This window comes from Lutjanus erythropterus, chromosome 2 (assembly GCF_056507025.1).
Source record: "Lutjanus erythropterus isolate fLutEry1 chromosome 2, fLutEry1.hap2, whole genome shotgun sequence".
NCBI lineage: Eukaryota > Metazoa > Chordata > Actinopteri > Lutjaniformes > Lutjanidae > Lutjanus > Lutjanus erythropterus.
Genome location: NC_139318.1, coordinates 22,971,084 through 22,984,848, shown reverse-complemented (window position 1 = coordinate 22,984,848; position 13,765 = coordinate 22,971,084). Strand labels below are relative to the sequence as shown.

The 13,765-nt window shown below is 38.0% G+C and overlaps 1 protein-coding gene across 2 annotated transcripts in view; it reads right to left on the bottom strand.

Annotated features, from left to right (window-relative positions):
* The window catches only part of erbb3a (erb-b2 receptor tyrosine kinase 3a), a 29,328-nt gene extending 16,162 nt beyond the window's left edge, over positions 1 to 13,166 (bottom strand). For both annotated transcript variants that reach the window (XM_084733258.1, XM_084733259.1), the window contains exons 1-5: positions 12,783 to 13,166; positions 3,355 to 3,512; positions 2,785 to 2,971; positions 1,008 to 1,133; positions 827 to 892 (exon numbers count right to left, since the gene is read on the bottom strand). In XM_084733258.1, coding sequence (XP_084589384.1) covers positions 827 to 892; positions 1,008 to 1,133; positions 2,785 to 2,971; positions 3,355 to 3,512; positions 12,783 to 12,876 — 631 coding nt within the window. In that variant the 5' untranslated portion in view covers positions 12,877 to 13,166. The remainder of the gene's footprint in view (positions 1 to 826; positions 893 to 1,007; positions 1,134 to 2,784; positions 2,972 to 3,354; positions 3,513 to 12,782) is intronic.
* Positions 13,167 to 13,765: the final 599 nt, after the last annotated feature.

The following is a 13,765-nucleotide window of genomic DNA, read 5'->3' as shown; positions in this document are numbered from 1 at the left end:
GAAACATGATTGATGCATAATATGTGACATATATGAATTAACATTAATATTAAGTAAAATAATACAGACCTCTGAAAAAAAAATATTCAGCTTCATCAAATTCACTCTGTGCTTGTAATAAAAATATTATATATATGTTTTCATGACAGTTAATATCAGGGTACAAAATGGAAATTATACATCCTAGATCTACTCACCCTCTGTAGTGCTGGAGATGGAATAGCCACATTTTCTACTATTAATACTTATTAATTATATTAATGTATGTTAATATAATATTATGTATACTACTGTATTATATATCTTATTATGATGATATTCCTGTACTTTAAATTTATGTCATAATTAGGAAATGTTTGTATTTAGGATCTGCTCATCCTTTATAGCGTTAGATATAGAAGAGTCAGATTCATACTCTGATATTAACTGTCATGGAAACGGATATGTAATGTTTTTTGTGTGGTAGAATAATAGCTGCTATAGCCAACTTTTCAAATGCATTTGTCTTGGAGAATTTAAAACTGTTGATTTACTGTAGTTTATCTGACAGATTTGAGTCAGGTTGTGCCTTATTTCTCACACATGTTGGATTTGGGCTGTATTATTATTATTATTACTTTTTTCAGGCCCGATTAAAGCTCTACTGTGGTTTACCCTGCACTAGCCAGCACCCTGGAGAGAGGCACACCACTGTGCATTTCTTATGTCTTCTATTTTGATGCTGAAAACTTAAAATGTAGTTGAGGTGTACTATAAAAACAGAAAACCAAGCATTACAGAACTGAGTTGATAAATGGGAAAATAAAGGGATGCTGATGTCACTCACAGGTCTGGCACGCATCAGTTCCTGGACCCCAACATGGAAGGTCTCCACATGCTTCATTACAAGGCTCTAAAAGAAGATTTTATTATCAGCAGATGTATTTTTATGTATTTTTGTATGTGTTTTGTATGTATTTTTATACAGCATAAACACTGAAATAGAGGGTAACATCCTTTCGACTCACTTTCAGGCCCGTTGCCCTCGATCATAATATGAGCTGTTCCATCCTTTACTATGTCCAGCCAGTTCACCTGCGGGGCGTAGCTCAGGTATTTATTCTGGATGATCTTGACTCCTCCCTCCAGTATCTCTGTGGGTGGCACACATTTAAATGAGGAAAGACAATCAGCAGATCAAGTCCGAACAGGCCCATGACTCATCCTATCACACTTTGTCATTCACTGTTTACTACAGCACATACAGACCCAGTGTAATGTGCCGCAGCTCATGTTACACTGGCAGTTGAGCGGTTGGGCACATGAGAAATTCCAGGGACTTCACATCACAGAGACTACACACACCGCTGCTCTCTGTCGACCGGTACTCTGAAGGTGTGGCTGCGCTGCGTGGGTGTGGGAGCTCCAACAAGTAACCAAGTGTCACATCTTACAGGAGCTCTCACTGCTCCACTAAAGGGGCCGTATTACAGAAACTTCATTACTTTCGAACCATGGTAGTTAAGGATCCAATTTAGTTAAAAAGCCAAGTAGTATCTATCTTATTAACAGTAACTTAGCTAATAGTAGCTAATGGAGGCTGACTATCAGTTGCTAAGAGCAGTGTTCGCTATCATTAGCTAACAGTACTGTTTGCTAACTGTAGGTAATGGTCGTGCTTGTTAACAGAACCTAGTGGTAGAGTTAGCTAACTTGTTTAATCTGGTTGAAAACAGCCTTTACTGATGAACAGTTCTTAAGTCAGTGTTCCTATCCTGAAATGTGTATTACACAAGCATCATAACTTACCAAAAATCTTAAATAAACTGTTGGGATAACTGTTAAGCTGGCCTAGCTTTCACTTTTCCACCTGTAGCAGGTGCTAACTTAGTAACCAGCCAAGAGTGGTGTTTGCTAGCAGAAGCTAATGGTAGTGTTTGCTAACAGTAGCTAATAACAGTGCTTGCCAACTGTAGCTATCAGTAGTGTTTGCTAACAGTAGCTAATGATAGTGTTTGCTAACAGTAGCTAATGATAGTGTGGGCTAACATTAGTATTTGTTAACAGTAGCTAACAGTGGTGTTCCCTAGTTAACTATAAGTGGTTTTCACTATCAGCAGCTAACAGTAGTGTTTATTAACAGTAGCTAACAACAGTGTTAGCTAACTTGTTTAATCCGTATGGCTGCTTTTTTTTTTTTTTACACAATGAATGCTTGATACAGCAGATTCCTGGTGCGTTCAAATGGGGTCATGTTTACCGTGTTGACTGTGTTTACCATATTGTTGTGTTCATATACTGAACTGGAAGTTCTCTGCTAGATCCAAATTCACAATGTTCTACGACTTCCGCATCATAATTATTAGTTCATGAGTTCCACTTGAACGCATAAAAAGTGTCAGCTTTCCTTTTGTGAATTTTCCAAAAGGAACATACTCAGTTTTCTCTACAGATACAATCAACATCTCTTATGCATCCGTCAGCTCAATTTTTTTTTTTTTTTTTTGTTTGAATGTATGTTTAATTATTAGCTTGGTGAGATGAGAAAAGTAGTGTCAGTTTCTAAAGAGACATAAAAAGTTGATAAGCGATGTTGGATTGCATATTTAGCATTCCTTAACCTGAGGATGAAGTAGTCAAAGATAGGATAGTTTTATTAAAAGTTAGTTTGGATTTGCTTCTGTAATATCAAATGGGGGGAAAATTCTGTTTGACTCGTCCTATTTTAAATGAAGACTCAAGACATTTCTGTAATACCCCAGCCCCTCACACTTAAACGCACAAACTGAGTGACTGCGTGTGTACCTGTAAGATGTGTCAGGCCCAGTTCTTGCAGGCCATGCTCCCCGTCCTTCTGGTAATTGACCATCACAGCCAAAGCATACTGGTCCTCGTACAGTGTGGTGCCTCTGATGACGCGCAGGTGGTCTAGAGGAAGGCGGCTGAACTCATTGACAGCGAACAGTATGTAGCCGGTCACCTCCCTGATAGACTGCAGAGTTAAAAAAAAAATTATGAGAAATAAATATTAAATAAAACACAGATGGCGTCTGCTTTTGTTCAGTCATCTCTGATTGTTATCAGACTCACAATCTGGCAGCAGAGGCGTGTGTGCTTGTCTTATTAGTCATCATGACTGTAGTGCAGTGATTGATTGGGAAAAGGGACATAAATGAGCTCATTGTAAATATGATTCAGACACATCATCCACTGCAGACAGTGATAAACACCTTGTTTTGCTTCTGGCATCAGGGTGATCTCTATCTTTGTCTGGACTGGTTATCATGCAGTTCTTCTCAGTGACACATACGCTGTCGTTCTGTGGAAGGAGTATCTGTAATGTGCTCCTTACAGACCTGTTTTTCACAGCCTCACCTGCAGGAAAGAGAAGTCTCTGGTGTGCTCCATCATGGTGATCTCAAGGTTGCCCATCACAATCTCACAGCCGGTGTACATGTCCCTCATCAGGTTGTACTGGATCTCTGAATTTCCCGTCGTGCTCAGAACATTCTGGGTGCCGGTACAAAAGACCACTGGAAAAGTAAAGAATGAACCCTTGTTAAAACATGTATTTAATGTCAATATAGTTAAGATTAACTACACAGATTTAAAGAATAAGTCTGGTGATATTTAATCTTTTTGTATTATCGCCAACAAGTCCCATGAAAAGACCAAAACCAACAATGAAATGATACTGTGTTGTCTGTGTAGCCAAAGTCAGGAAACGCTTATTCCTCCATGTAGTCCTCAAAAAGGTTTAAAAACACATACATGAGCCAGACTCTTTCAACAAGGTGACACATTCCTTCATGTCCATCAACATGGACATGGACAATGGACAACAAACTGATCACTACAAGTGGATAATTATAACCAAATGTTTTTCCTTTCTCTTTATTTCTTGTACAGGTTACCTCTGAATTGACATTTATATATTTATTACATGAAAAGTACCAAAACTACTTGCTGAATTTTATTTACTGTTTTGTATTTTCACTTTTGCTGTGGGGTCTCGTTGTTGGCAGTTTGTCATAAGCGTCGACAAGAATATGTTTTTCTTTGAGAGTAAAATGACCTTTTCTGTCGTAATGTTTATGTGCACATAGCGACAGCCTCAGATAGCCAGCTAGAAGCAGACAGGCAGAGTGCTCTAAAGAACCTTATCAAACAGACTCAGGATTACAAAAATGCAGACAACATATGTTTTATTTATCTTTTTCTCTCTAAATCTCAGCAAACACAAAATTCTAAAATAAAACTGCACACAGCTTTGATAAATTTCAATAACGATGATAAATGTGTCCTTTTCAGAGCCTGTGAGAACTAATTTTCACTTTCTTTCTGTCAGGTCGCAGATCCCTGATCTGTAAAAAAAAGAAAAGAAAAAGCACGCTACAAACGCTCAACAAACTGCAGTACTGACAAATATGGACTCTATTTCTTAGTGATTTAACTGTCTACTGTCTTCCCTGTGACTGTTTTGTGTTTTTTTGTATACTGTTTTTTGTATATTGTGGCTGTTTTGTGTTGTTCTTTAAATGTTTCCTGTGTGTGTTCAGGCAGAGAGGAAGGAAACATCAAAATCAAAAATTAAAATCCCATTGATGTTTGCAGCTAATAACTAATACAGACTTGGAACAAAGCGTTTCTCAGTAGTATGTTGTGTGGCTTGCCGCATATCTTTTAATAGGGACAAGAGTGCTTTTCAAAAACAATGTAATGTTGTTTTTGTTCAGTAATTCTGTTTTTTGCTGCCCTCAACTAACCCAATTTCCCATTAGCCCTCGAGCTTGACGGGCTGAACGTCAGTGAATGGACGAGTCAAGGGGTCACAGTTAGTTCAGACAGCAGAACAACAGAGAGGATTGAACACTAGAAGAGATTAGTACAGTACTATGAAGATGAAAAAATGACTTTTTTGTTTTATAGATATGGATGAAACGATATGATGACGCAAGAGCACCGCTTCGACTGATGAAAGAAATACTGAATGAGAGGATGCATTGAGTTACAGAGGCCAGTGGAGGAGAGGAGAGCCAAGATCGTCATGACCTCTGCTTCCTTTTTGAACTGTTTTTAAAGATTTACATCCTCAGTATGGCTTTGCATTATAATAATAATAATAATAATATATAATAATAATAATAATAATAATAATAATAATAATAATAATAATTATTATTATTATTATTATTATTATTATTATTATTGGAGCTGAAGACTACGGACAGTTGAGGAAGTCTGGAAGTCTTGAAAGATGGAATAATGTATTGTTGGTTTGGTCTTTGGGGTTTGTTTTCAATAACATAAATATAGAATAACACTTCTTTACTTTCTTTTACACAAAAGTTAAAAAAAAAAAACATGTCATTGATGTTCTTGCAGTGGTATCACAATACAAATAAAACATACACATTAAATTAAATAAATTAATTCATAAGCTCTTTTTATAAAGAGTGTTTTATGCAACTTACTACAAGCCACTGTGTTCTGCTCACACATCAATGAATGTACTGTAACAGTGTGAAACAAACTGAGGATTGTGTACTGGCCATGTCCTTCTCTGAGACAAACATACAAGGCCTTGTTTATGGTGTGTGGGAGTTCAGCCATTCAGCGTCACTCGAAGGCTGCTTTGCTATTCAAATGTCAGACAGGAGAGAAGCAGCAGGCAGAAAATGGAAGAAAGGGATGGACAGAAAATGAAACATCACTGTTGATCTTAGTGACATCTAAGAACCAATACTTTACACAAAAATGAAAACATGCAGTTATATAATGTACACATCGTTGCAATATGTCTACATACTTTTAGTTTGTGGTGGTTTTTGATGATATTTTGAATATTAGTGAGCCTCCACAGTGAGGAAGCAGTTATAGAGAAAGTCTGTTTCAACATGCCATATGTGCACAATGCAGAATCTATGAAGAGATGGTTTTAGTGCGGTAAAGCTTGACTGGCCCGCACTCATTCAACACTTTTGGGATGAACTGGAAATCTGACTGTGAGCCAGATCTTACTGCCTAACATCAGTCCTCAACCTCACTCATTGTCTTGTGGCTGAATGGGAGCAAATCTCTGTAACCAGGCTCCAAAATCTGGTGGGAATGCTTCCCAGAAAAATAGAGGCTGTCATAGCAGCACAATAATCATTTGAACATCTCAACATTTTTTGCCATAAATCTGCATGTAAATAGATATTACTCATTCAACTGCCATGTAGATAATTTTGAGATTTTTATTATCTATCTAGATATTTATCATCTTATCAGTATGTCACTAGGCTTGATAACGATTAACAGTAAGCAAAATGTTGGTGATTGCAGAGGGGTTACATCTGAATATTATTCTGCACTCTTCTAGTTTGTCAAGATTTTGTGATGGGATCTGTTTCTGCTTCCAAGATTTCTGCTTCTACAGCGGAGGTGAATGACATTTCATTTGTAGTGCTCATAGCATTGGAAAATTAAATTTAAAAATATCAACACACAACACATCTCTCCAGAAACAGTGTCACATTTATTCTGGATAATCTGCAGTACAGTATCAGCAGTTTGCATCCAGGGAATATTTCTTCTTTAGTAATTAGGACACTGTGTCTGAAAAGACATGTTATTATTGAATTTTTAGATTCAATTTCTAACAGTGATTTTTTTTTAGTTATTTGCGTGAACTGACCCTTTAACCTCAGTCTAAGCCTAATAATGAACGTGTCATCTTGGATTCTTTATTTACTATTATGTGAAACAAGAAAATCTCTACAATTTACTTGTTGTTGATCTTGGATTGGAGGAATGTATGTTACACCACACACTCACACACACATGCACAGGTCACACACTTGAAGTGTGCTACACACACACACACACACACACACACACACACACATTCCATCTACTGATGTTTGTGTCAAAATAGAGCCCAGTAGAACAACAGGATCAACAAGGACACAAAAAGGCTAATGATTATTAACTTCATAGGCACAGCAGGGAATTCAAAGCACTGTGTGTGTGTGTGTGTGTGTGTGTGTGTGTGTGTGTGTGTGTGTGTGTGTGAGGCAACATCCTATGTCCATAAAGTCATGATAAGAGTGATTTTATTGTATTTCTGAGAACACTGAGTTCACAAGAACTGACTCTAAACCATATTAAAGGGCCAGTTCACCCAAATCACGAAAAACACATATTTTCCCCCTGCATGGTGTCTAACTACACAGACACTTTTTTTAGCTGAAGATATTTTTAAATATCTAGTTTGGGAAGTCCCTCCACCACCACAATACAACAGAGGTGAAAGGAATTTTGTTTATTTTACTCATGGCTTTCTTCCCAGAAATAATGTCTCACACATAACAGCAATGTCTGTGGATTATCAACAATAACCAGGTCAGTGTTTCTGGAGAGTAACATTGTTTTTGATTTCTTTAAATGTCCTACTTCTATTTGTTGAACAACACAAACAAAATTCATGTTCAGGTGTTACTGGAGTGGAGGCAGGAGGCTCAAAGGCAGATATCTTCATAATATGTCCACATTTATGCATACAGGGTCTAATGGTGTATTTACACAACAGGTTTCTGATGAGCTGTTGTCAAGCTCAGTGCTGTGACTCCAGCCTAATCCAAAAACGAACAAAGAAGTGGAGTGTAAGTGAAGATGAGGTGGCCAAATAGCAGCTAGCCACCTGTGATGGCATCATTCAGAGCATGCACTACACCGCAATACTGTTTTCTTTTCTTTTTTGTATCAGGCTGTAAACATGTTTATTTCTGTTGTTAAGATGAACAACATGTGAGGACTGACTCATTTTTGGACCCAGCCTCAAGAGGGCCATTCAGGGAATATGGTTTTTGGCACTTTTGCGTTAACCTCACTTGCCAGCCCCGGAGGTCGCCGCTTGGTCCCATATTGACTAAGAAAGTTGAGTTTTCTTACTCACGGAGCTGTGCTGGCACTTTTACATTTGTTTCACTTCTTTCACAATTGGTTAAATCAGCTGTTAAAGAAATAGTTTAAAATTTTGGTAAATGCGCTAATTCACTTTCTTGTCAAGAGCGAGGTGAGAGGATTGATACCACTCTCATATTAGTCCATTGTATATGTATGTTAGCTTAGATTAGCACAAAGACTGGAAATGGAGGGAAACAGATACAGCTTGTATTTGTCTATGGGAAACAAAATACTGTATAAAACCATAGTATAAAGAAACAATTCACCATTTTATAGTGGGTCATGTACCACACTGTTTCTTGCCTCTGAGCAGTTGCTGAGCAGTCAAAGTAGACTCTAGAAGGTTATTGCTCCTGGCCAAAATGTCAAACTATTCCTTCACTAAGTTATCTAAATGCAACTGTGAGCATTGGTGGCTGTGTAAATGTTCTCACAAGTTTGTAGTTAATTGTCTATTCTTTTCATCAATGAAAGAAATCAACTTAAAATTAGCCATGAATGTTTTTGAGCTTGATCTTCACAGGGACTAAAAGTTCAGCCTCTGCCTCAGTGTATTGATTTTGTTGACTTTTTAAAAATCTGTTTCTTGCAAATACATCAACTTCATAAAAGTGAAATTGCCGGAGTGCCCTTATATGCTCTCTTTACTATGCCTCTTGCTCTATATGGCTTTGTGCACGTTTGACAGGTATTAGATATGCAGGAGTTGCTATGACTAAGTGTAAATCAATTTGTTTTCCAGAAACTTTTGCTCATTAAAAGCCATTCAGCTGAAGTGATGTCAGTATATGAGCTGCTCAAGGGTGACGTTCGTTATCTACCCCGCCTTAGTTAAGCCCTGAGAGCAGCTCTTGCTATCAGTGGATGACTGGAACTGTTGACTCTATAACGTTTGAACTGCCTGTTGGGAAATACTCGTGAAACATCTGCACACATATGTTCAAGAACCTTCCACCCACTACAGTATATACAGTATGCATACAGTGCAAGCACAACCCACTCTAGAGGAGGGAAAACCGGTTTGTACACATGCACCACAGTATGTGACAAAATGGTATGTCAGCCATACAGACAGAGCACAAGCTGCAGCTTTGGACAGGCTGAGAGGGTTTTCTCTGTCAAAAGAGGACTTTCAGCGTTGGCAGATGGATGATGGAGAAAAGAGGAATGGGGTGGAGGGTTGAGAATCAACACACACACACACACACATTAACACTCATGCATGCACACAATGGACCTATTTTGAAAGACTGCATCAAGATGTGTCTGCACTGACACTTTACTCTCTGTGTCAGTCTTAACAAACACTGCAGTATGTTCACTTATTCTGTTACTAACTATCATACACTGCACATGAACTCATGAACAAAATGGTGTCATTGTCCTCTGCACTAAAGGGTAACCTAACACATGACGAAAACATAACACGGATCAGGTTCAGCTGTTATTTTCATTTGTCTGTTACCAGGGTTTCAATACTCGACAAGAAGAGAAAGAAAAGAAAAGAGGGAGGAGGAGATAAACAAGCTCAATAAAGCAGTTGAGACGATGACTGAGGTAAACAGAAACTTGGCACAGGATGGACAGAGATTACTGCATACCTGGCATGTGAGCGTGCACACGCACACACACACACACACACTCACACACAAAGACACCTGAGCACATGAACTATTTCACGGTGCCTTCACTGGTTTATAGCTAGAGGTTGTGTATCATACAAATGAAGTGGAACATTTTTTTTTCCCTGCCAATGTGCAGGACTGCTCCCGCAAACTGTAGTGAACACCGAGGCTGATGTGGGGAGTTGCTTAACATCATGCCTTGGCAACAGGAGCGACAGCATATTTGCTTTTTGACGCATCGGTTATTTGGATGTCACACCTGGAAAAGTACAGGTTGTTGATGCTGAAAGATGTGGAATCAAATTTTATACTTTACTTTTTTTTTATACAATCTGAGTCTCCTTTGATACATCACACATGAAACATCAGACATAAAACTGTCACATGTACAACATTGTCTTGTTGATGATGTTTGTGGAATTAAAATTCACTTGTCCTTTCTCTTGGCACAACAACATGAAATTGCACAAGCTACAATATACTTTATTGTCGCTGTTGGAAAACAACCAACACATAACCAGAAACATGTTAGCAAATCACAAATAGCAAATTACACATATTGCATGTATGACACAACCAGTCACCATAAAGCTAGTGCACAACTCCTGCAGCCTCAAGCAACATTATTTAAAATCCTACATCTTATAGCTCATGTTTGTGTGATGTGTGTCTCTCTTATGCATCATGCAGTGGTGCAAAGTAACTTGGTACATTCACACAAATACAGTACTTAAGTGCACTTTTGAGGTACCTGTAATTTACTTGAGTCTTTTCATTTTGTGCCATTTTCAACTCTTACCCTACTACATCTCAGAGGGAAATATTATACTTTTTTACTCCACTACACTTTTTGGCAGCTTTAATTAACTTTCAAATTCAGATAATTAACTGAGCCTGCAGTACATAAAGTAAATGAAATTAGTCCAAACGTTAAAGTAAACACATTAATGCATCGTTATTCATAATCCAGTGATAAATATTATTCTGAAATGGGACATGCTGCATAATAAGTACTTTCACTTTTGGTACATTTTGATGCAAATACTTTTGCACTTTTAATTGAGTAAATTTTTGAATGCAAGACGTTTACTTAGAAGACTGTGATACTACTACTACTTCTACCTAACTAAAAGATCTGAGAACTTCTTCCATCACTGCCTTTGTATGCATGTAAATATGTAAAAAGCAATTAGTCTTCATAATCAAACCTGTGCCTGTTACAGAAAATTTAAGCAAGGATCAAATGCAGTTGGCCTCATAAAAAGCAATTCTGAACACACAACAAAACTTTACAACCATCGGGTTTTCTATTATAACTGAGTTCACCTCATCTGCTACATTGATACAAAGGTCCACCTTTCTCCATCAACACAACAACAGCAACCTATTTCATAACTGCCTGGCGACTGCACAACAAAATCCTGATCAACTGATGCTCTAACACCAGGACTGATGGGTGAAAATACTGGTTTGATATCAAAATATACTCCTGAAATCCCTGAGAATGTCTGTAGTTTAAATCTTTGTAAAGACTTTACCAGTAGAAACAACTCTAAACAAATAGCTTTCAATGCTGAGTTTTTGTTTTTTTTCAATGCTGATCTCTTCAAAATAAAGAACGCACCTCTACCGAGACATTAAGTACACACCAGGTTATTGTGGTTTTGTATTGTTCTTTGTCGGAGAGACTCTGTCACCTGAGCATCAGCTGCCTGCAGAGCGATGAGCTCATGTTCATATTGTTGTTTTTCTCAAACTCGTTCACCTGCCACCAGGTGACAGCAACAACAGCACAAGGTCAGAGTTCACAGAGTCTCACTGAGATTCAAATCACAACACCTCTCTCTGCCGCAAACACACATCACCTCCCCAGTGGTGGAAAGTAACTAAGTACATTTACTGCTGTGATCAAGCAGAGTTCTGATGTACTGTGTTGTACATGAGGATTTCCACCTTATACTGCTTTCTACTTCTACTCCACTCTATTTCAGATGGATGTATATTGAGTATTTTTTTATTCATTAGAAATATTTGAGTCATATATAGTGAGTTAACAATCAGTTGATTAATTGATTAGTCCATCGACAGAAAACAAATCTGTAACTGTTTTGATAATCTGTAATCATTTTTCAGGCAAAAACACAAAACATCACCAAGTTCCAGCTTCTCATTTATGACGATTTGTGTGCTCATAATTATAGGGTGCTGTTCCATGTTGATAGATCACAAATAAAGTAAATGAACACACTTGCAAAAGATGTTTGTACTTCTTGGTGTCTTATTTGTTAGTAAACTGAATACCATAGTGTTAGTCAGACAAAACCAACAATTTCAGGACATCAGTTTGGGCTCTGGGAAAATATACTGGGTATTTTTTGCTGTTTTCTAATATTTTATTGATCAAATAATTAATCCTCATATTATATGGAGAATTACAGGGGAATCATTAATACAGAAAATAATCATTAGTTATGACCATAGTTACTTTATGGATGATTGAACATTTTCTAAAATGTATTACATTTTTCTAGATTAAACTACCCAGCAGTGTATAAATCAATTAAAATTTTCACTTCAACCATCTACGACATTAAAATACTGCTTATATGTTATTGCATAAATTATGATCCTATAATCTAATGTGTAACACTGAGAGGGGATATTCTGCTCCCAAACAAGTACATTTTGTTACTAATACCTACCATTAGCAGAGTGATTTTACATTGTAGTATCGCTACTTTTAATTAACTAATACATAAATACTTGTTCCATTACTGATTTCACTGAGAACACGGAGATTTAAACCTATGAGAGGTAAAGTTTTCCATTGTAAAGTGTGGTTGTCGGTCAACAGGCGGTGAAAGGTTGGGCTCCTGTGTCGCAAAACCTTGAAACAATTGAGACAAACATGATAAAGCACACAGAATCGTGGGAGAGGTGCAGGTGACTCACTGCAAACAAGTTTTACGTGTGCGAGAACAGGTTCTGGTGTCTGTCCGGGGTTTGTGAGACTGCAGGAGGACAGGTGTTTTTCTCTATCAGAGTTGTGTGGTCAGCAGCTCTGATCCAGGTGTTAGGAGGGATTTGTCACCGCAAATGTCGATGGATGTGTCTTGAGTATAAAGTGATGAGTCTGGACAGAAAAGTTGATCGTGTGTGTGTGTGTGTGTGTGTGTGTGTGTGTGTGTGTGTAAGAGAGAGAGAGAGATAGAGAGAGAGAGAGCTCACCTCCTTGTGTCTGCGCGCTGCACAGTTGGAGAGCACACGGCAGCAGGACGCACAGCACCTGCTGCGCCCTCCTCATGATGGCGGTCATACTCATTTAAATTCCCAAACTGGTGACGAATTAAGCACACACAATAATCATATTACTGAGCTGAAGTGAGTCCTTTTCTCGTCAAAAATCGTCCCTGTTCGTTTCAGTCCGAGAGAGTCCATTTAGAGGCAGCGGTTTGAGTAAATCCAGACTGTCCGGCGCTTTCTTATTCCTTCAGTTCGCTTTCTTCTAAGACTCAGGTGAAGACGTAAACAAATCCGCCCTGTAGTGGAAACCTGTTTGTGTTTGTCAGTTTGAGCCGTAACTTCACAATCCGCCTGCTCCGGTGTGTGTGAGAGGAATCACTACAGCTCAGTGATTGGAGCGCAGCGCGGAGCCAATCAGCAGCAGGAGCGTCTATTTCTCTGGCACTGATTTAACTGGGAGGGCCCTGCAGCCTGCAGCCATACCACAGCTCAGAGCAGTAGGTGATCACAAAGCGTGGAAAACCCGGTGGAAACCTTGAAAACAATTTGAAAGGTGCATTATAGTTATGCACCCGAATCCAAATACGTTATTCTGGAAGGCAATGTCATTATTCTGCACTAAGATGGTCGCTACACAGGAAAAAATTAGTTCCAAATTGTCACAAAGAAACTACTTTTTCCTTTTGTCTAAGTAGAATTTTACACAAGGATTTTCTAACATTATAATATTATCATAGTATTATTATAACATAATATTAATGTGTGTACAATATTGTAGTGTTGTGAACTGTAGGAACACATCAGGAACCATGAATTTTAATTTTAGGATTAATTTTAATAAATTTTATGACAAATCTCTTCAGAATATTTTGATAGAGAAAACTTTTTTTTTCAGTTTCTTATTGCTCATCGTCTCTCAGTTGGTGGTGTATTTTGGTTAATAACATTTTGTTTAGGCCTTGTTAAAG